Genomic DNA, 24113 nt, shown 5'->3' with positions numbered 1-24113 from the left:
GAAAACCTAATTACCTCATAAGGTTAATGTGAAGATCATAGATGAATGAGAGAAAATCTCTAAACTGTGAAGTACTGTGAACATGCAAATTAATAAAACTATTATGTTTAAAAAAGAAAATGAAGCACCTCCTTGATAGTATCAGTAAATAATTACATTTAGTGACACTGAGAACCAGGGTTTTCAGCATGAGAGAAAGGAGATATAGATGTACAACCAATGAAATTAAGTAAAACTCTGTAGCTCTTAATTTGATAAGATTGGTCAAGAATTGATGATAACTGGGGCACCTGTGTGGCTCAATGGGTTGGGTGGCTGCCTTTGGCTCGGGTCATGATCCTGGGGTCCTGGAATCAAGCCCCGCATTAGGCTCCCCTCTTAGTAGGGAGCCTGCTTCTCCCTCTTCCTCTGCTGCTCCCCCTGCTTGTGTTCCCTTTCTTGCTGTGTCTCTTCAAATAAATAAATAAAATCTTAAAAAAAAAAAAAGAGAGAGAGAGAGAGAATTGATGATAATTACTTGAAACTGGATGATGGCAGTTAATTAGCCTATTTGAAATATGTTTGGAATTTTCTATAAAAGTTCTGTTTTTAAAAAGCACCTTCTCAAAAGTAAGGGCTATGTCCTCTTACTAGTTTTATTTTATCTGAAACTTCTTCTTCAAAATAGAACACCTAGGTACATGAATGGACCAAAATGGTCACATTTAGACATTTCAGGATATACCATTCAATTTAAATGAAATCTCACCTTGAAAAACAGTGGAGAGTACCTGTTCAACATTTCAGGTCAAAATGGAACTCAGCTCCATGCCTCCCCTGGCCCATGATCATAAACACAAATGATTTAATTGTGAGTCATCATCTCAACCTATTTCCATTCTTACCAGTTTGAGAGCAGGTTAAAAGAAACAACCCTGCTAATTACAAATCTAGCATTCAACACATGAAGATAAAACCGGCTGCTGAAAAGCCTGGAATCAATGCCATTGTAGAAGCTGAAATTGACATTCCTTTCTTTCCATACAGCTGTGTATCTTTTACCTAACCTTTCAGAAATGACAAAAAAACCCAGATCACCTGGTTCTTTGCTACAACCCCCCCCCACAAATTACCCAAGTTAGACTCCACTCTTCCAGAATCTTTTAGTAGGCTTTCAAGGAACCCTAGTCATGTTATCCTACAACCTCCTTCCATTGAATTCCCTGACCTAGTGACCACAGACGCTGAGTGAAGACTGTTCGAAAACTGAGAAAACAAATTTCAGAAATCAGTAACCACACTAACATGTAGGGAACCTAGTGAAGTCACCTCTGATGATGCCAAACATTTTTTGCCAAGTAGAAAAAACCCCCATAATCACTGGAAGCTAAAAACAAAATAAAACAAAGCCCAGGCACCTGCGAGGATACTTTTTATTTTCCAAACTGAGGCTGTGGTGGCAGAAACTATGAAGCAGTCCCCCAAACACTGTGGTTTACATTAAAATGCTGACATTAAAAAATATTAAAAAACAGTTTCTTGTAAAGTTGTTTCACCTGAAAGGATTGACATGATAGGGCAGTACAAGTGCTCGAGATAGTTTAAATACATACATAAACTCTTCTAGTGGCAATTAGATCGAACTTTTATTAAGAGAGTTGAAAGGCAGATGCCTACTAACTGGTAACAGCTTAAACTACAGATCAGTCTTACTTGCTTCAGCTTTCACTTTGTCCATTTCAGCAAGCAATGCCACTTCTCGATCCATTAAACTAGGAAAAGATGACAAAGGGAAAAAATGTTGGTCAGAAACTCAAACAGAAGCAGCACACTGTTAACAGTGGAGTGAGACTTAAGACTTTGTTCACTAAAAGCATACGACAAAGTAAACCCTGTGTGGACCGCATAAAAATTCTGTCTCACCCTCAGCAAAGAATATTTTAAGGATTCCAATAAACAGACCTAATTTCCTTTTATTTCTATGGATTACAGTAAACCAGGAGGTAAAGGCCAAGAATGGAGAACCAGTAGGTGGCAGTAGCAAGCTACAGAACAATTCCCACTAAATTTGTGCTAAGCAGAAGTCCTTATGGAAGGAAGTTCCGTATTTCCACATTCATGCTCAAATCTTTCTTATTTTGGTCTGTAAAATTGGACAGTTTTGCTTCTAATACATTTTACAAGGAAATACCCCTTAGAGGGCATAGTAAATTTATTCACAATAAGGATCTGCATATTCCAACATTTTACCACCATCAAGTCACTGGCACTTTCGTCTTTTTTTTTTTTTTTTTTTTAAGTTTTTATTTTAATTCCAGTGAGTTAACATATAGTGCAATATTTTTTTTTAACTCAATTTTTTTCTTTTTTTAATTTTATTTATTTATTTGACAGAGAGAGTTCGCAGGCAGGTAGAGAGATAGAGAGGCAGGCAGACGGGGAGGGGGAAGCAGGCTCCCTGTTGAGCAGAGAGCCCAATGTGGGGCTGGATCCCAGGACCCTGAGATCATGACCTGAGCCAAAGGCAGAGGCTTTAACCCACTGAGCCACCCAGGCGCCCCCATACAGTGTAATATTAATTGCATGTGTACAATATAGTGATTCAACACTTCCATACATCGGCCTGCGCTCACCACAATACTCTCCTTCATCCCCATCACCCACTGAGCTCCCTCCTCCCCCCACCTCCCCTCTGGTAACCATCAGTTTGTCCTCTAACAGTTAACAGTTTGTTTTTTGGTTTGCCTCTTTCTTGCTCTATTTTTTCCCTCTGCTCAGTTGTTTTGTTTCTGGCGCTTTAGTCGTCAGAAGACAAAGTAATTAAAAGATCATATATAGGGGCGCCTGGCTGGCTCAGTGGGTTAAGCCTCTGACTTCGGCTCGGGTCATGATCTCAGGGTCCTGGGATCGAGCCCCGCATCAGGCTCTCTGCTCAACAGGGAGCCTGCTTCCTCTTCTCTCTCTGCCTGCCTCTCTGCCTACCTGTGATCTCTGTCAAATAAATAAATACAATCTTAAAAAAAAAAAAGATCATATATATATTTTGCTGGCATCAGGTAAACATTTAAGAGTAATCCAGAAGAGAGGAAATTAAAGGTTTCTGGTAGGCTTTTTACAGAAAAAGAATATTAAATGGGTAATCTGTATCTTCTCCATTGCAAATATAAATGGTCTGCAGGCACATAAAGCTTCCTGTGTCCTTATAAAAGAGCCAACCACCTTCAACGTACAGAGAGGCAACAAGTCTGCCCTAGTCTTCAACCTCCTGATACCAAGTAATTTCTCTTACCATATTGGTTTATCAGTGGTGAAAATAAAATCTAAAATTTTAATATCTATGTAGACATGAAATTTTCCAAGTCTCTTTAAATTTGCTATTCATACTGATTTCCCCTTTTGGTGGTTTTAAAAAAATATTTATTTATTTATTTATTTGACAGACAGAGATCACAAGTAGGCAGAGAGGCAGGCAGAGAGAGAGAGAGGAGGAGGCAGGCTCCTTGCTGAGCAGAGCGCCCCAATATTTGGGGCTTGGGATGTGACCTGAACCAAAGGCAGAGGCTTTAACCCACTGAGCCACCCAGGTGCCCCTGATTTCCCCTTTTGAATAGGACTGTATCTATAGGGTTAATAAAAGTCGTACTCTTCTGATTGTGAAACTAATCACATACATACATAAACACATACACATATAAACGTATACATATATATGAATACTGATTCAATTTAGTTCAGTATGTAGTGACATTAGCACAAAGTAGTTAATACAGAGACTACAGTGTGAGGAATCCAAAAAAGGACAAGGTGCCGCCATCCCTCAAGGAGCAAAATCCTTTATAGTGAAGTGCCAGAGAATGTAGGTCTGATCACCATTACATGTGATGTTAATAAACAGACTTGTAATGAAATAAGTTTGGTTGGCATATTAATCCAAAAGCCCCAGACTGGAGAGTAGATGCAACCATTGTAGGGCAGCAGTACTCTGCTAAGAAAGCATTTCCCACACCTTGGCGGTGTCTTGCTCCAAGAGCCCTAGCAGCATTGGGAATACCTAAAAGCAAAACAAAAGCACCACGGACAGAAGCTGCCAGGCCTCAGTTTTGATACCACCTCTTTTCTGTTGCTGAATCACCTTAAGATGCAGACACTGTGTCCACCAGATGACAAATCTGTCTCTGGCAAAGCTTGTAAAATATTTATTAAAAGACTTCAGCAAACAAGTAAGCTTTTTGCAGCTTACAATCGTTATTATGAAAAAGCAGAATATCATGTGATGCGTTTAGCAGGAAAAAAGTTCTGCACCGTAACAGTCAGAATTTCTGTGGTAGTAGGAGCTAGGAAGTACATTGTGTGGGCTTTCTTTTTTTCCCTTGCAGGAATGACGAGTATCCATTTAAATAAACTCTGTTTTCCAACTGACTCACTGATGATTGTAAGAAATTCAGAGGCAGTTGCATGGACAGCCATCCAAACTCATCATTAAAAAAAAAAGTTTAACTTTTTCATGCCAGAAGCCCCCCTCACTGAAAAGCAGTGGGCACTGCTATTCCTTGTTTGTCGTTTGTAGTGTCTCGCCATCTACTGATCACATGTACTGAGAGGTCCTGCGATGGCAGCCGAGAATCAGACAGAGGAATCTATTCATTCATTGAAGCTGCTGGGACCCTGTCTCAGAAAAAAGCCTGATACAAATTCCAAGTTTCCTTACATTTTCCACTAGTCTTTAAGATATAAAAATGAACAAATGTGAAAATATAAATGCCCAACAGTTAGCTTTTCTGATTGTAACGTAAGTGCCTGAACTTAAGCTTTTGAGACTCCATTGCAAAGACATCTCAAATAAACAAGACTGCCAGCTACATACAACATCCAGGCTGCCCCACACAGGAAGTCTCTCTTTTAGAAAGCCCCGAGGGACCCTACTTTTCCCTTCCCACCCTTTAATTCTTGCTCTTACGTTTTCAGTTCACCAAGAGTGAACCCACAAAACCTTAGGCAGCCTACTGTTAACCCCAACCTGTGCCCTGCTGAAGCACCCCTTGTTGTGGCCTGGGGCGTGTTGTGTACCCTCTAGGGCATGTAAGTGATAAACCTTGGGTTTTTTCAAAGTTCCCTGATGGCTGTTGCTGAGGCGTGTCTTGCGATCATAACCACCAGGGCTGATCCAGTCACAGTATGAGCTCAAATACAGGCTCATCACAAGTAATGTGGGACCCAGGTGAGTGCACCCCCCCAGGAGCTCCCAGCTGATAGCATCACCACAGACTGAGATGGATACAAGACAACATAATAACACCTTTCTTGTTAAAAGTACATCACATGATGTACTGCAGTACTGTACTGTAGAATGACCACGTGTTTAGGTCACCTATGCTAAAGCATTTAGAGGTGACATGTCATGATGCCTGCAACTTCCAGGAGTTTCCACCAAAACACAACACACACACACACACACACACACACACACACACACACACACGCAGTACTATCCTTTTATCTTTTTTGTATCTTTGAAAGTTTTCATAATAAAAAGTTGGGGAGGGGGTGCCTGGGTGGCTCAGTTGGGTAGGCAGCTGCCTTCGACTCAGGTCATGATCCCAGGGTCCTGGAATTGAGCCCCTGTAGACAACCTGCTCTATGGGAAGCCTGCTTCTCTCTCTACCTCTGTGGCTCCCCCTGCTTGTGCTTTCTCACTTGCACTCTCTTTCAAATAAATAAATAAAATCTTTTTCTTTTTTTTTAAGATTTTTATTTATTTATTTGACAGAGAGAAATCACAAGTAGGCAGAGATGCAGGCAGAGAGAGAGGAGGAAGCAGGCTCCCTGCTGAACAGAGAGAGCCCAATGCGGGACTCGATCCCAGGACCCTGGGATCATAACCTGAGCCAAAGGCAGAGGCTTAACCCACTGAGCCACCCAGGTGCCCCAAATAAAATCTTAAAAAAAAAAAAAATGTTGGAGAAATATGTGTATCACCAAACAGAGAAGGTGGGAAGAGCTCAAAAGTGGAAAGTATGTTAAGCATAAAGATAAATGGCAGAGGCTTTTTTTTTTTTTTTTACAATTAACTATAGTTAATTGTAATACAGCTTCCTAACAATGTGAAAACTTAACCTCAAGCTTTTCATCTGTTCTTAAGCTAAACGGTAGTCCCTGCATAGCTCTGTGGCCAAGAGATTCAAAAGTCCCTGTGGTTTGAGGGAACAGTTTAGAGGCCTTATTGCAAGCGATGAGTCCTCTCAGAGACTGCTGAAAGGCTCATCCAGAAGGCCAGACTTTGTTACCTTGCTCCCGCCAATACAGGAGGGCACTGAGTTTGCAACTGTTCTCTCAAGGTTCTCTTGAATGTTAACACCCCAAAATAAGCATCAGATACACTCGATTCTGAAACTGCTAACAAAACTCAGCTGAATACGGCTGGAACTTTGTTTAGAAAGACAGTAGGTCTTATTAAGCCTGAGCCTCCTAACAGTGTAGAGAGCTTCCATGTCTTTTCTTCAATCACGAAAAATGGTTTTAGATGACTTGTCACTGTCACTAAGGGAAAAGACTGGTGAATGTCTCAAGTTCTGTATCTCCTTCCCTCCTTAGCAAGACTTTCACTATCTTCCCATTTGCTCAATTTGTTCTAAAGATTCTAAAGCTTTTATGTAATTTCTTTAGTTGCTCAGAATAGTTTTTCCTGTAGTATTGCCATTCATACCTCTCACATATATTGTACGCCCATCATCTGAAGCAAGCCCTTTGGTTAATATATCTAACATGTAGATTACTGATTCTAGCTACTGCCTTTGATATTCCTTGGTACCAAAAAGTTGTTAAATATCATTTGCTTACGGTTGTTACGTTAGAAAACAATGTTATAACGAAACACATCTCTGGCAATTCCATAGCTAATAATTTTAAGGAACAATACTCTAAACCACTCAGTAATGTTAGAAAATATTTGTACTTGATTACATTTGCTGAAAACCTAGAACTTGTTTATTCTCACTCCACCAGCCAATCAAAGCAGAAACCTAAGCAAAGTCAAAGCAAACATCTTTATTTCTCCAAAGACACTTCCTTCTCATAAAAACAATCAAGAGAGTTTTTATTAGCAGAAAATTAATTATGTTTCATAGGTTTTGGAGAGCCCCATATTCCCAAGCACCACATGTGAGCTCAGAACGAAACAAAAAGCCCCAGTTAGGTAGCCAGGTCATCCCACTGGGTTGAATGAAAGAGGTTAAAATTAATTGAAAGAACTAGCTTACTAAATCAAATTTGGTGGGTTCCTCTTTGGCAGGAGTCCTTTACAAAGCAAGTAGACATGAGATTTCATATTTCAACAGTCTGAAGTGGCTTTTAAGAAGTCAGGATATGGGGTGCCTGGGTGGCTCAGTGGGTTAAAGCCTCTGCCTTTGGCTCAGGTCAAGATCTCAGGGTCCTGGGATGGAGCCCTACATCTGGCTCTCTGCTCAGCAGGGAGTCTGCTTCCTCCTCTCTCTCGGCCTACTTGTGATTTCTGTCAAATAAATAAATAAAATCTTAAAAAAAAAAAAAGAAGTCAGGATGTGAATATAAGCTGTTTGTCTGTAACAGGATCTCAATGGGTAATTTTTCTTCCTGCTCCTTTCCAGTGGTAAAAAGTATCTCAATTCTAAAGTAGTAAGTACAGACCATGTAACTCGATGATACTCTACAATATATTTAGGAAAAAAGAACCAGTAGCAAACTAGATTAGTGACTACTAGTTTACTGTTCATGTTTCTGGTTGGTAAGGAAGAATGGTTAGGGTGTTAAGCCATCTAGCTAGTAGCTGACTAAATCCTCATGTGAAACAGTATGGTTGTCATTTTTTTTTTTAAATCCTCTCTCTCAAATTATGATAGCAATGTCTAAAGGGAGACAGGTATAGCCTAGGACAGCAAAGGCTGAAAAATAAAAGCAAACAGAGAAACCTGGTGAGACACAGAATAAGGAAGCAGGGTATAGTAGAAAAGTGTCACTTAATACCAAGTATGACTTCGGGCAGATTATATTTTTCTGTGCCCATCCTTTCTCATCTATAAAATGTGCATAATATACTCCAAGTGATATTATACAGATTAGAGATATATGCATAAAAGCTTCTGACATACAATAACGGCTCAATAAATGGCAGCAGCAATTATTATTCTAATTTCTGTACTCATCTTGATTCCTCGGTTTCAGCAGAATATCTCCCTTAGCAAAATGCTTTCATATTAACTTTGGTAGATCCCTATTCTTTCCAGATCCATTGTTCGAAATTCTTAAATGAACACACGTATACACTAGCACAGTGTAGGCAGTTATAGAGATGTGAATCAAAGATAACTTTAAGTGAAAAGTATGTTACAAAATTATGCTCACATGATTACAATTATTAAGATTATGTATGCGTGTAGATGGGCAACACAAGGGAACACAGAAAATAAATTAATTATGTCTTAAGTTGGTAGAGTTATAGGACTTTTACTTCTATTTTTAAAAACTGTTATAATGATGGGATATACAGTAAACTAAGAAAGAATCATGGAAGGGGCGCCTGGGTGGCTCAGTGGGTTAAGCCTCTGCCTTTGACTCAGGTCATGATCTCAAGGTCCTGGGGTCAAGCCCCGCATTGGGCTCTTTGTTCAGCAGGGAACCTGCTTCCCCCTCTCCCTCTGCCTGCCTCTCTGCCTACTTCTGATCTCTATCCGTCAAAAAAATAAGTAAGATCTTAAAAAAAAAAAAAGGAATCATGGAAGCTTAAAGAAAAAAAAGAAACACAAAATTCAGATTCCTTCATCAAATGCTCTCATTTTACCTTGGTCTCTGAATTCATCCCTTATTACTTTCAACTACTGCCCCCTGAGCTGTAGCTACACGATAGAGAGTCCCTACATGTCCCTTCTGTGCCTCTGCTTAGATCAGGCTTCCTAAATGCAGTGTTCTAGTCCCATCCTTTCTGCCAGTGTAAATCCTATCTGAGGGCGCCTGGGTGGCTCAATCAGTTAAGCATCTGCCTTCAGCTCAGGTCATGATCCCAGGGTCCTGGGATCAAGCCCCGCATCGGGCTCTCTGCTCAGTGGCGAGCCTGCTTCCTCCTCTGTCTCTGCCTGCCTCTCTGCCCACTTGCGATCTCTGTCTATCAAACAAATAAATAAAATCTTAAAAAAAAAAAAAGCTGAGAAGGAAATAATATATGTGATAAGTATCAAGTCTCTAGCATTCTTCCCAAGCTTTAGTGAGAAGTGGACTATCAGTGGTAGATGGGATGATAATCACAGGTTACTGGAAGTCAGAATCCAGAGATCCGAACACTGAGTCTGCAACTTATGATGTCAAGTTAGACAAACTGCTTAACCTAAGATTCAAATCCCTTATAAACAGCAGGTTGAATTTAAAATTTCTACTTTGCAGGATAGAAATCCAGATAAATAAATCATATATGACTGAATATGTTTGGTAAACTATAATTTTCATATGTGACTAGTTATTTTCACAGATGGTTAAAGAGTTAAAATTTTAAATTAAAGAACATCGAAAACCATGCAGGCCAAGTACTCATAGAAATAAGGTACCAATGTACTAAACATGCAAAAACTGAAGAACAATTTAAACTTATGGAGTGGTATGGACATCTTTTTGGTAACACATTATTACATTAGCCCATTCCTTTATTTCTATGCTTTTTAGACATTTTTGAAAATGCTTTGGTTCATAAAATGATACCTAAGTTTCCACCATCTTAAATGGACTTTAGATTTAAGCATCTAAAAGCCTTAGGTAAGACTACTGGAAGGTTAATATGAGAGGAGAAAGGAAGTTCAAATAAAAGCAAGTAATTTTTCTAAGATGAATGAGGAATCAGATAGGAAAAGTCTCCATCTTAAGCAAAAACTTACAATGACTTGATGAGTTATAAAATTTTAAATTTCTTATGCATTTTATTTGAGTATGTTTTGATTTTTAATAAAATAGAAGTTTTCATTTAAAAGACAGTTGATTGTGTCTCCTGTTGGCATTTTCACCTACACATTACATGACAACTGTCCAAAAGAATTTATCTACTTTAGCTTCATGTTCCATTCCATATCCTGTTCCTAAATAGCCTTAAACTTAAGTCAACTATCAACTCCAACAATGTAAGTCAGACATATTTTATGAATGAACAAGAAAAGTAAACTTGGGTCTAGAGATGATTTTAAGTTTTACATACTGGAAAGCCTCTGACTTTACCTTCCTACAGGTATGTGTCAGCTTTCATTTGGCCCCCAAATGAAAGCAGTTATCTATATAATTCCCTCAGTGTCTCTTCAGGGGTAATGTAATCTTACTGTTGCAAATTTGCTAAAATACTTTGCTTTTCTTTTATACTATAACCAACACACAAAAAAATGACTCTTCCTAAGTGACATTAACTCCAAGCTCTGGTTTGGTGCCAAATGGAGTTAGCTCACCTGCCAATTATGTCTTGAAGTCGTAACTACAAGGGGCACTGAAATAAGGTAGTACTATAAAACCCAATCAGCCAGAGAGAAGGGCACCAGCAGGAAAGGGCAGATAAATTTCTTTCCTCAAGTTAAACTGACCTGGTTGCCACGTCTGCTAATCAATCCTAAATACACAGTTCCCAGGCAGGAAACCATTTCATTTGTCATTTATTGAAGGAGGCTCCCCCTGGCTGGGTTCCAAGTCAACAGGAACTCACAAATCTCTCTCCCGGAACTGTGTTTCCTGGTTCAGGCTGTTCCTGAATAGAATCAGATCCTGTGGCTAAGCAATCAGTAAGCTAACAATCATGGAGACCAGAGGCTTATCAAAGCAAAGTTGTGATGACCTACTCTTAGTTCTTTATTCATTTCAAAATGAGTCAATAAAATCCGATATGATAATAATCCAGGGCAAAGGGCATGATGCTTCCTCCCAGAAGGATCAGAAAGAGTAGAAACCAATTACCTAGAAATATTTCCAAAAGAAGTTAGAGCTAAATTTAAGTTTGAGAGAACTGGTTAGATTGAGAGAAGTATGTAGATATAGAAGAATATATTAGGATAGAAAAGTGGCATTAACAATTATACGGAAGAGGAAATGTGAATGTTAAGTCTTGAGACAAGTAATTTGGCTGAAATAAACATATACGTAAAAAGAAAAAAAGAAGATATGGCATTAAGTTTCTAGCTATAAAACCTGAAAGGGAAAACTCAGGATTCGGGACAAAGGATGGGTAGACTAGCAGATGAATTATCTATCTTGAAGGACTTTATGATGATTTATTTAGTGGACCATTCTACATTTTTCATATGATAAAAGTAGGTGTCAGCAACTTTATGGAGGCTTTACTCTGTATCTTCATTAATTCACCCCCTCTTCAATCCCACAGGAGGACTGAGGCTAGCTCCACTCCACCTATCTCTTGTTTCCTGTGGCACGAAACTAAGTTTATGAACAGAGACATGGCTGACTACAACCACAGAAAAAGAAAAAATGGAGGGTTGGGAGGAAGAGGGGGGTAGGTTCTCTGTACTCACGAACCCTTCCTCACATTTCAGATCTAGGTGGGTTTTACAAAGCAGCAGAGCAGACAGTCTTAAAACCCCAAACATCAACCTAGCTGCTTGTCTTTCCACTGCTTTACTGAATTTGGTCCTCAGGGCTTTTCTATTTTCTCTCTTTCTTTTTTTTTAAAAGATTTCACTTAACCTATTTGACAGAGAGAGAAATCACAAGTAGGCAGAGAGAGAAGGAAGCAGGCTCCCCGCTGAGCAGAGAGCCCGACGTGGGACTTGATCCCAGGACCCTGAGATCACGATCTGAGCCAAAGGCATAGGTTCAACTCACTGAGCCATGCAGGCATCCCAGGGCTTTTCTATTTTCAAAAAAGTTCCTTATAAAACACATACTGGGAAGGAGTTAGGGTTTCAGTATTAGTTAACACCTTAATATATGATAGTTAAAACAGCTTCAGTGTTCAAAAACATTAGAATACACTTCTCCCCCTCAAAGATTCTATACTCAAATACACTTGGGAAACGGCACGATATATAGCTTCCTCTTGTAGATTTGCAGTGCACATCAGCATTGGAAAAGCACTGAAGAAGTCCATTAGTCAGGGGCGCCTGCGTGGCTCAGTGGGTTAAGCCTCTACCTTCAGCTCAGGTCATGATCTCAGGGTCCTGGAATCAAGCCCCGCATCAGGTTCTCAGCGGGGGAGCCTGCTTCCCGCCCCCCACCCCCGCCTGCCTCTCTGCCTACTTGTGGTCTCTGTCTGTCAAATAAATAAATAAAATCTTAAAAAAGAAAAAAAAAAAAGAAAGAAAGAAAGAAAGAAAGGGGCTCCTGGGTGGCTCCTGGGTTAAAGCCTCTGCCTTTGGCTCAGGTCATGATCCCAGGGGACTGGGATGGAGCCCTGCATCGGGCTTTCTGCTCAGCAGGGGCCCTGCTTCCCTTCCTCTCTTTCTGCTTACCTCTCTGCCTGTCAAATGAATAAAATTAAAAAAAAAAAAAAAAAGTCCAGAGTCAAATGTACTTTAAAATTTCTTTAGCTATCAAACCCTATTTTCCCTACAAAAGCATATTAATATATTTTAAGATATGACTATTTTTTAGAACACAGCTTGAAAAGCACAAAATTAAAACAAGTCAATGACTAGTAATAAGGCACGGAAGAGACAATTTGGACAGGCTGCATTAGGAAGGATGACAGGAGGAAGGAAAGCAAAAACAGATCTTCTCTATTTTGTAACTTTGTTCAAAAATATCATGTCATTGGGGCGCCTGGGTGGCTCAGTGGGTTAGGCCTCTGCCTTCAGCTCAGGTTATGATCTCAGAGTCCTGGGATTGAGCCCCGCATTGGGCTCTCTACTCAGTGAGGAGCCTGCTTCCCTCTCTCTCTGCCTGCCTCTCTGCCTACTTGTGATCTCTCTGTCGGATAAATGAGTAAAATCTTTAAAAACCAAAAACCAAAAAACAAATAAACAAACAAGAAAAAACATCATGCCATTTGTTGCAGGTTCCTGCAATAAGAGACAGACCCTAAAGTTAGGACACATGATCTATTCTATAACTATTTGTCCCTTTCTGAACACTATCAACCTCAGGTCCATTCCTAGAACATGAGTTCTCTGTATCACCCATTCTCGCACTGTGACCCAAAGGAGCTGAATGAAGCAGAAAGCTAAATATACCATAGGACTTCTAAGTTCCTCCCTACTATCTAGAACAGTTAAGAGTCAGGAATTAAAGAACCTGGCGAGTGGCTGAGCATCTTTGTAAGTGACCTTTTTTGTGCCATTGTGATCAAAGGCAACTTAACTTACCAGCTCTGCAACTCGGCAAAAGCTTGTTTCATTTTCTTAATGGAAGCATCCATCTCTTCTTTAACTACAACTCGATACCGTGCAAGAGATACTGTGCAGCGCTGGAGGTCTTTCACAGATTTTTCAATATTGGAACCTTGGGGAAAAAACCCCCAAGAATTAATACAAAAAAGGAGCACAGGTAACTTGAAAGATGAATATGGACACCCATGCATGTAACATAGCAAATGTCGGTGGACTAAGAATATTCCCTAAGGGGGCCACACTCCTCGACAAAAAATTGATGTTTTCATAGATTAAAAACAAAAAACAAAAAAACAAAGACCAAAACAAAAACAAAAAAAAAAAAAAAAAGACCAAAACAGTATCCTGGCCAAGATGGAGTAATAGGAGTTGGGTTTATCCTCCTGTCTTAAACAACTAAACATATACACACAGTAAAAAACATATGAAACTTGGTTCTCATAAAACAGACATTAGGAAGTACTTTTTCCCTGAGAAAACAGAAACGTGAGGACTCTGGTTGCCCCAGTTTACTGCCACAAGAGTTTCCAGGCTGCAGCGCAAGGAGGAGAAATCCTAATCCTGAATTGAGGGGGGAGAGTCGAGAACTGGGGAGGCCAAGGTGGGGAGAATTTCTAAGGGCAGAATACTGGGGAGGAGAAAGGTACACAAAGATGAGAAAACTGTAGAGATCTACAGAGGATTCTGAATGCATCAGTGTGAGGAAACTACTGAGACAGGAAAAAGAACCAACGGAAAGGAATAGGTAGAACAATCCCCAGACCTTGCCCAGACCACAAATAGTTCTTGTTTACACCCACCAGAATGGGGGACCAGTCGAGCACTTGGAAGGCTACTGCCTTTGTAATGAGGAAAAATTATCTCTAAAGGCTACTCTAGTTCTACCTAACAAAGCTTAAAAGCAAGCCTCAGACTGTTACCAAATAATAGTCTCAAAACAAATCATAAGAATAATTAAATAGGGCTCCTGGCTGGCTCTGCCTGCTAAACGTCTGACGTCGGTTCAGGTCATGATCCCAGGGTCCTGCGATGGAGCCTGAAGTCCGGCTCCCTGCTCAGTGGGGAACGTGCTTCTCCTTCTCTCTTTGCCTCCTCCCCCTGCTTGTGCTCTCTCTCTTAAATAAATAAAATCTTAAAAAAAAAAAAAAGAATACTTAGATAAAACACAAAAATATCTAGCAATCAAAAAGAAAAATTCACATGTCTGGCATCCAAGAAAAAATTACTAGGCATACAAAGAGGGGGACAAATATGACCCAGAGCGAAGAGAAAAATCAAAGAACAGAAGCATATGCAGAGATGTCACAGATGTAGAATCAAGTAAATATGGACATCGAAACAGCTAATGTAATCAGATACCATACAGTGAAGAAGATAGAGGAAAACATAAACATGTTAAGGAGAGACACGGATGATACTTTAAAAAACCCCAACTGAACCTTTAGAGATGAAGAAAAGACAATGTCCGAGATGAAAAATACACTGGATGGAACTAACAGCAGATTAGAAACTGTTAAAAAAAAAAAAAAATTAATGGATTTGAAGATAGCAACTTCAAAAACTATCCAAAATGAAATCAAACAAAGTAAGAAAAAACGCTAAAAAAAAATTGTATTTGAATATGTACCAAAGTTTCAAAACTAAGTGACAGGACTCAGTAGAATATAATTCACCATGTAGACACTGTAGAATTAATAAAATTCTCTCTGTGTAGTACAATTTGAAACATTATATGTAGATAAGCCGACTTTGTAGATAAAGATGAAATATATTTACCTACCCAACACATTCCAACCAGTTTCTAAGAGTTCTACTGACCTTTCTACATTCACCAATGTCAAAGTTATATGTATAATTGATAGGTGGAATCATGGATCTAAGTTTTTAATGTGCCAAGATACAGATTTTCCATTTTGTATTTAAATTCCTCTTGATTTCTTTCCAAATCTACTTAAAAGCTTTCAAGCCTCATCCTTTTTTTTTTGTTTGACTGAATACTTTTTGATGTGCTTTTCTGCACCAAGCTGAAGGTTATACTAGATTCAAAAAGAAAGCTTCACTAATTAAATTTAGCTCATGTGGAATAAATAATTCAATGAACAGCTACAGGTTACAAGTGTCTTTTACATTTCTGTTTCTTTGTGGAGTAGACCACCTTCCTTGCTAGGATGTGTGACACTCAGAGAGGCTGTCATCTCTACCTGTTTAATTACTGCCTGATTATTTAAATGATTATTACAGTTAAAAAAAAAAGCAAAGAGCTACCACCAGTCAATGCTGAGTACTTACTTAAGAGAAAATGATCTTGTTTAAAGCTTGAGTCTGACAGATATTACCAAGAGTGTGAAGTTGTGAAGAGAAATGAAAATATATTTTTAAAATGTCATATCAGAGATGGCAGAGCTTTTTACTGTTAAGTCAACCAGGAGATAAAAAAGAAGGAAACAGTACAAAAATGTTGCAGTAAAGCAAATAAACAAGTTAATGTTACCAGAAAAGTCATTCCTGACCAGTAGAGTTTGACTTTCATTCACTAAAAGGATCCCCATCATTGTAACAAGACTGCACAACATCTAAAATACTATCAAACTCCAACTGTGCACACAGAGTTAGACAGGGGTAGTTACTGCCTAAAAAACAGAAAACGTATTACCTGCTACCATTTTGAGACCTTATCTGTGGGAAGAAGGAGATGATCTGCCCTCACTAGCCAAAACTAGATTTTTTTGTTTTGTTTTTTTCTCAAAGGTAGGCTTCTGATTTACCTAGCTTTTTGTTGGTGGAGGAGAGCGGAACATCTTCCATCCCCAGATTTGCAAACTGAGGTGTTGTGGTTAGTCGTGAAAGAGTTCTGGCAGCATTCCTATTTTGAGAATTCTGGGTAGACTGCATAGTCAAAGACTTGGGCTCAAAATCAGAGATGCCATTATCCAGCATGGACCCTGTCAAAGAAAGAGGCCAGTAGTTTAGAGTAAAATTTAGGGGTATATCAATCAAGCAGTCTTAAGTATAAACAAACAAGAAAGGTAAAAATGTTCCAGGCAGAACTATGCCTCTTAAAGGCCGTGAACGAAAACGACTGACAAAATAGAACAAAGAGCAGAAGCAGTTGGAGCGTCTGGCTCAGCCCTAAGCTGTGTCCTGAATGAAGACAAGTCTGTGTTAACCCACTGCGAGATAAGCTAGCTTGTTCCCTGTATCTTGGTAACTCTGGGCACAAGGAAGTGCAGAGAGTCAATAGCACTAATAATTTCTTTTTTTTTTTTTTTAAAGATTATTTATTTATTTATTTGACAGAGAGAAATCACAAGTAGGCAGAGAGGCAGGCAGAGAGAGAGAGAGGAGGAAGCAGGCTCCCTGCTGAGCAGAGAGCCCGATGCGGGACTCGATCCCAGGACCCTGAGATCATGACCTGAGCCGAAGGCAGCGGCTTAACCCACTGAGCCACCCAGGCGCCCAATAGCACTAATAATTTCTGATAGCTTCTGTAAGTTATGTTAAGGAAAAAAGAGTTTTACACTGTTCCAGGGAACAAAGAATTTTAAAAGTTTTAGGAATAGGAGAAAGAGGAAATAAGAGAAGAGCCAGCTCAGGAAAAAAAAAGGAAGCCACTGACTGTTTTTGCTTTGTTTGACGTCAACATAGGTGCTATATCTTTCTCTAAGTCTCTGTGCGTGAGCAAACTCCTCAATAAAAGAACATCAAAGAAGTACAGGATAATTCTTAAATCGTCATTACATTAATAAGGTTAGCAGCAACAGAGCAAGGGGAAATGGATTAACAAACAAGTAATTAAAAAACCAACTTTAAAAGAGATTTTCCTGGGCACTTGGGTGGCGCAGTTAGTTAAGCATCTGGCTCTAGGTTTCGGCTCAGAGCCTGATATCAGGGTGAGGAGCTTGAGCCCCATGTTGGGCTCCACGCGCAGCACAGAGTCTGCTTAGCTGTCTCTTTCCCGCTCCCTCTGCCCCTCTTCTAAGTGTGCATTCCCTCTCTCTCTCAAATAAATAAATCTTTAAAAAAAAAATAAAAAAAGATATTCCCAATATCTTCCCAATATTCATCAAAATGGTTAATAAAATATGTGCAAGATACGTGAATTTACAATACTAATCTTAAATCTTTACTAGAAAACAAATGTGGGGCTATAAAAGTCGACAGTCTACTTCTCATGAAAGCCATTGGATTACAGTTATTATTATATATTCCTCACTGTGTTGTCTTAGAATAACACCACTGACATCAACTCATCGCTTTCTTAGTAACTACACAATTAAAAAAAATCAAGGTCACCTTTTGTAATCTCTAATTACTAAGGGATTATTAAATTGGAAGTCTTCCACAAGACTGACTTAAACTGGGCACCTGGGTGGTGGCTTAGTTGGTTAAGCGACTGCCTTTGGCTCAGGTCATGATCCTGGAATCCCAGGATCAAGTCCAGCATCAGGTCCCCTGCTGGGCAGGAAGTCTGCTTCTCCCTCTGACCCTTCCCCCTCTCATGCTTTCTCTCTCTTCCAGATGGACGAATAAAATCTTAAAAAAAAAAAAAAGGCGGGGGGGTGGTGCATGGGTGGCTCAGTGGGTTGGAGCCTCTGCCTTCGGCTCAGGTCATGGTCCCAGGGTCCTAGGATCGAGCCCAGCATCGGGCTCTCTGCTCAGCAGGGAGCCTGCTTCCCTTTCTCTCTCTCTGCCTACTTGTGATCTCTGTCTGTCAAATAAATAAACAGAAGTCTTAAAAAAAAAAAAAAAAGACTGACTTAAACTAAAATTAAAATACGAGACAATGGAATAAAAACATTTTTCTTTGCCTTTGATAATTACAGTTGACCCTTAAACAATGTGGGCATTGAGGTACTAACCTCCACCATTCCCTGCAGTTGAAAATCTTTAAAACTTCAACTTTCTCAAAACTTAATGGACTACTGTTGTTGACCAGAAGCCTTACCAATAACATAAACAGTTGATAAACACATATTTTATGCTTTATATGTATTATATCCTGTATTCTTAAAATAAAGTAAGCTAGAGAAAAGAAGATGTTATTAAGAAAATTAGGGCACATACTGCATGGAGCACTGGGTGTGGTGCATAAACAATGAATTCTGGTACACTGAAAAGAAATTTAAAAAATTAAAAATTTTTTAAAAAAGGAAAAATCATTAGGAAGAGAAAATGTATTTACAGTACTGTATTGTATTTTTTTGAAAAAAAAAATCCACATATAAGTGAGCTCACACACCCATGTTGTTCAACAATCAGCTGTACAAAATGTGACTCTTTCATATAAAAGGCAACAAAAACTAAAAAGTAAAAAGCTAAAATTGAATGTAATTTGACTGCTTTCTCAACCAGGAAGCCCTTGTATTTTTCAACAGAATGTAACTTTTCAAAGACCTGTTAATAAACTCACCTGTTCTATCCAGCATATCTGGTGTGGCAGACTCAGGATCTTCCAATTCTCTGGCATCTATTGAAAGTATCTCCATACCCTCACTGAGAGAGTCCACAGACTCAGTATCATTGATGGCACCGTTGACATGGTAACCATTAATACCACCTTTCTCTGAAGAAGCCACAGACTGTTCCTCTTGAATGGAAACCGATTTACTGGAATCTGGGATACTGTTACTTGGTTCTGCTGAAGGCTTGGGTTTGCTTTTCTTCTTTTTGTTCTAATGATTATTAAAGATTTGGAAAAAAGAAAAGAAAAAGAAGACACCCCCCCCAACAATCCAGAGTGGTAACTCTAGTTACCAAAGATAGCCAATGTTACCAAATTCTCATATGCTCTTCCAGAAACTGAACATATTTTTGTCTATCTTGAGCTACTGACTAAAATAACTATGTAAAATGCCTTGGATGAACTCAAACACATAAATATAAAAAATTTATGTATGGTAAAACCTACCATAAGTAAAATCAAAACATAAATTTAAAACTGTGAAGTCCATGTCCAATGTATATACAAAACATTAAATGTACACAGAGGTCTAACAAAAACCAAAGAAAACAATAACCCAATAGAAAAAACTGGTATAGGACAGAAACTTACGTAATGAAGTGGAACCTCAGTCTAATAAGAGACAGAAATTAAAACTGCACTGGAGAGGACTCTGGGAAGATGACAGAGGAGGAAGCACTAGTGATCTGTCTTGTTAGACAACAATTATACGGTAGAATCTGTCTGATATAACTATTTTGGAACTCTGGAGTCTATTGAAGGCTTGCAATTTGCAGGTGAAGACCTGGACAGTAAATTGTGGTTAATTTCAGTTAGTGTCGGCTCCTACTATAGAAGCAGTTCCCCTAGGGGACAGGCAGCTGTGCACCTGTTCTTGGAGCAGCTTGCACAAATTATGGGAGCCAGGGTAGACAAAGAGAACCCTGTCCTCCAAATACTGGGGATCTGTGCTCTAATCACTGATTGCTGCTTTTGATCACAGAAGTGCAGACAAAGAGGCAGGCATCATTGCTGTTGCACCTCCTCCCATTGTTCCAAGCCCCACCCTCTTTGGCTGAGTGACTTCCAGGGGAATAGAAAGAGCAGTGCCCCAGGAAACTAACAATAACAAAAAATAAGCAAACCCTGAAGAAGAGGGAGAATCTGATTTCCAAAGTTACCACACTGTTAGATTCAAAGGTCCAGTTTTCAAAATAAAATCCCAAGGCACAAAAACCACACAAAAAACAAGTATGGTCTATTTAAAGGAAAAACCAAAACCAAAACCAAAAAACAATCAACAGAAACTGCCCCCTGAAAAAGATCTCTTGGCAGATACTTTAAAGACTAAAATAACTGTCTTCCTCTTAACTATAGAGAACAAACTGCTGGTCACCAGCGGGGGGGGGAAGGGGATGGGTGAAATGGGTGATGTGGATGAAGGAGGGCCCTTGTGATGAGCATGAGTGTTGTATGGAGTGTTGCATCACTATATTGTACACCTGAAAATAATATTACACTGCATGTTAACTAACTGGAATTTAAATAAAAACTTAAAAGAAAAATGAAATAATTCTCTTAAAGTTGCTTAAAAAAAAACTACAAGATGTAGAGAAAAATCAAGAAAACAAAGTATGAACAAAATGAAGAATCAATAAAGAGATAGGAAACCTAAAAGAAATTAATGAAGAAATACTGGAGCTGAAAAGTAGAGTAACTGAAATCTTAAAATTCACTAAAGAGAGTCAAAGGCAGATTTCAGCAGACACAAGAAAAAAAAAATCGGTGAACCTGAAGATGGGAGAATGGAAATTGTTGAGTCTGAGGAACAGAAAGAAAAAATACTGAAGAAAAGTGAACAGAGGGACGCCTGGCTGGCTCAGTCTTCAGAGCATGTGACTCTATCTCAGGGTCATGAGTTCAAGCCTTAAATCATGTGGAAGAGACTGTGTGGTACTCTACATACACAACTGTGTTTCAGTGTCACCGAAGACTTTTTAAACCAGAGGAAGTGAAGTTGCATATGTAAATCTTTTCTTTCAAATATTTTTGCAGGGCCTAAATTTTTTTAATAATACAAGTGCCAATATTAAGGTCTTAAATTTAATTCATTTTTACCTTTTTCTTGCCTGTTACTGTCCATTCTTTGAGTACTTCACTGGCACTACCTGTAAAAGAAACCAATTAACAGATTTTTCTCTCCTACCACATGCCTGGTCAACCAGGAATTAGTGTCCCTGCATTTTGTAACTGCTGGACAATTTCCAAAGTTCCTAATAGGGAAAGGTTAAGGTTCAAGTCTCTGAGCTAATGTAGTAAGACTATCACATTATACTTATGTAATATCTCTTCATTTAGATCCCCCTTCTCCACGTAATTTCCTTAGTAAGTTCTTCTAAGAAGGTAGTAACGTAGCCTGAACATTTTGAAGATACTTTTATTTATAAAGTGTAGACCAAACACAAAGATAACTGGTTTTAGCCCAAATATACTATGCCCTCCCCTCTAGAAGATCATGTACCACCTTGGCTATGTTGTTCTATTTTAGTTTTACTATTGTCTTTTATTTATTAAGATTTTATTTATTTATTTGACAGAAAGAGACACAGTGAGAGAGGGAACACAAATAGGAGGAGTGGGAGAGGGAGAAGCAGGCTTCCCACTGAGCAGAAAGCCTGGTGGGGCTCCATCCCAGGACCCTGGGACCACGACCCAAGCTGAAGGCAGATGCCTAAAGACTGAGCCACCCAGGCACACCAAGGCTATGTTGTTTTAGACAGAGCTATACACCACCCTAGACCCAAATACCAACAATATAATGAAAACAGATGATGATAAAGAAAAACCTTACTGTATTTGGGTCTGTTTCTTATACACTGAAAAATCCAGAAGAATATAAACGGGAAGACCTAACTTGGCGCTGCTGTTCAATGAAGCAATAGTTGCAGGCCAAGTTTTTCTCAAACAAGTCATGTAGAAAGTTTATAAAACACTCGTCAACTCTGTAAACTGAAAGCTGAGCTAAACACACCATTCTTCTGTATGTTCGATAAGGAAACTGGGGCTCCTGGGTGGCTCAGTCGGTTAAGCATCTGCCTTCGGCTCAGGTCGACATCCCAGGGTGCTGGGACTGAGCCCCGTGTCAGGCTCTCTGCTGGTCAGGAGCCTGCTTCTCCCTCTCCCTGCCCCTCCCCTGCTACTTATACTCTCTCTCTCTCTGTCAAATAAATAAATAAAATCTTAAACACACACACACACACACACACACACGCACCTCTTCAGATAAGAAAACTGAAACCCTTATATTTGAATCACTTGCAGGAACCAAACTAAACAGTCTAGAAGCCTGGAAGAGAATGTCGAATCCCTGAATTTTTCATCTGTCGCTGGACTGCTGAGTCACTGGTTTGTCACTACGAGTTTCTTAAATTCGTATTCAACCCAGTTCCAGTCAAGTCTCTTATACCACTAGCCACACAATTTGTTCTTAAAATTAACAGAAAACATTTTGAGTAAAATGAGCTTTCTTAGCTTGTGTCCTATTCTAAGATATCATACAGCTTATGAATGAATTACTTCTAGGGCTGAAAGAGGTATCTTCAAGAGGTATCTTCAAAAAAAAAAAGAGCCATGTTATCGTGGGGTCTGCTGTATCACCTATGAAACACCAGACTGCCGAATGAATGTTACAGAAGTCTGAAGCAACTTCTATTTGAACAAATATAAACTGAGTTAAAAACTGAACAAGGATTACCTTCCATGAACGCTTGCACTGTTTTGTCCACACAATTATCAAAGTGCTGCAAAACCAGGATGATTTCATTATTGCTCTTATTGGGAACTATTGCACGCACTGCATTTATCTGGAAAAGACAACAGGATCATTTAATTCTAGCATCAGTTCGTCAGTTGGCAACTGACGCCTATTACAGAGAGTAATGGAAAAAATGGTATGTATTGCTCTTTAATGTCAGTGAGAGTACATACAACCATCTCACTGGAAATGACTAATAGATGAGTGATAACAGCTATAAGAAGTTAATCTCAAAACTCAGAAAAGCAGAACATTTCTAGAAATAGAAGATATGTGCTAGATTTTATTTCAAGAAAGGGTGGTTTAATTGGATACCAGGTATTAACTTAGCATCAATATTTCCTCATCTTAGCCTACCATGGAGAAAGGTAGAAAGCTGAATGTAAGTAACAACTTACATTTTTCAGTAGTATTTTTCAAAAAAAATTACTTCAAAAAAGAATTTTTTTACTTTGTAACACTGCATTGTATAGTAACACTATAATTTATTATAAACTGTTTCAGGCATACAAAACATAATGAACACTCACTACATGACAGTTTGTTTAATACAGTAAAGCAGATGGGCATTGAAGTCCCCATGAAGTCCCACATAAAACTTATCCCCCTCTTCTTCACAGAGATTTCTGCCTTGAATTTGGTATTATCTTGATACAGGTTTTTGCACTATTATGATGTATATATCCATAGGTAATATATACTATCGTTTTGCCTGACATAAATATATCGTACATATCTATCTTCAATTTGCTTTTTTCACATAACATCTTTTTTTAGATTGTTTTGTGTGTAGATAAATGCATTTCTTATATATTTTAACTGCTACATAACATTTCCGTTGTATGAATATAGCCAGTTTATTCATTCTCCTGTTGATGGCCACTTACATTGTTTCCAATGTTTGGCTATTATGAAAAATGCTGGAATGAACATTCCTTTGCTTATTTGCTGCTGAATCTTCAGTGCTTTTAACAATGTTTATCACATTGTAAGCAATTAAAGAAGAAAAAAAATCACATCGGTGAAGAGTGCGAGAATGTCTCTATTGTGTATAATCACTAGAATTCTTGAATATTAGGGCATCTACAGATTCATTATATAACACCAAGTTGTTCTCTAAAATAGATATGCCAAGGAGTGCCTGGATGGCTCAGTTGGTTGAGTTGGAGGACTCCTGATTTCAGCTGGGGCTATGGTCTCAGGTCATGGGATCTAGCCCCTCCCAGTAGGCTTCACGCTCAGTGGGGAGACTGCTGGAGGTTCTCTTTCTCCCTCTCACTATATCCTTCCAACTGTTTGTGCATGCTCTCTCTAAAACAAAATAAATCTTAAAAATTTTTTTAAAAATAAAATAAAAAAGAAATGCCAATTTTGTTGAATTTATTCCTAAGGTTTTCTTTTTAACTCAAGTATAATTAACATACAGTGTTGTATTAGTTACAATATAATGATTCAACAATTCTATACATTTCTTTTTTTTTTTTTTAAGATTTTATTTATTTATTTGTTGGCAGAGATCACAAGTAAGCAGAGAGGCAGGCAGAGAGGA

At 38.8% G+C, this 24113-nt stretch overlaps 1 protein-coding gene across 2 annotated transcripts in view; it reads right to left on the bottom strand.

Annotated features, from left to right (window-relative positions):
• Positions 1 to 24113, bottom strand: part of SPATS2 (spermatogenesis associated serine rich 2) — a 143806-nt gene that overhangs the window by 9030 nt on the left and 110663 nt on the right. For both annotated transcript variants that reach the window (XM_032348103.1, XM_032348105.1), the window contains 6 exons: positions 22505 to 22613; positions 20869 to 20918; positions 18721 to 18982; positions 16076 to 16252; positions 13287 to 13422; positions 1693 to 1751 (listed from right to left, as the gene is read on the bottom strand). In XM_032348103.1, coding sequence (XP_032203994.1) covers positions 1693 to 1751; positions 13287 to 13422; positions 16076 to 16252; positions 18721 to 18982; positions 20869 to 20918; positions 22505 to 22613 — 793 coding nt within the window. The remainder of the gene's footprint in view (positions 1 to 1692; positions 1752 to 13286; positions 13423 to 16075; positions 16253 to 18720; positions 18983 to 20868; positions 20919 to 22504; positions 22614 to 24113) is intronic.

Source organism: Mustela erminea, chromosome 6 (assembly GCF_009829155.1).
Source record: "Mustela erminea isolate mMusErm1 chromosome 6, mMusErm1.Pri, whole genome shotgun sequence".
NCBI classification, from domain to species: domain Eukaryota; kingdom Metazoa; phylum Chordata; class Mammalia; order Carnivora; family Mustelidae; genus Mustela; species Mustela erminea.
This window is presented reverse-complemented; position numbering and strand designations above follow the sequence as displayed.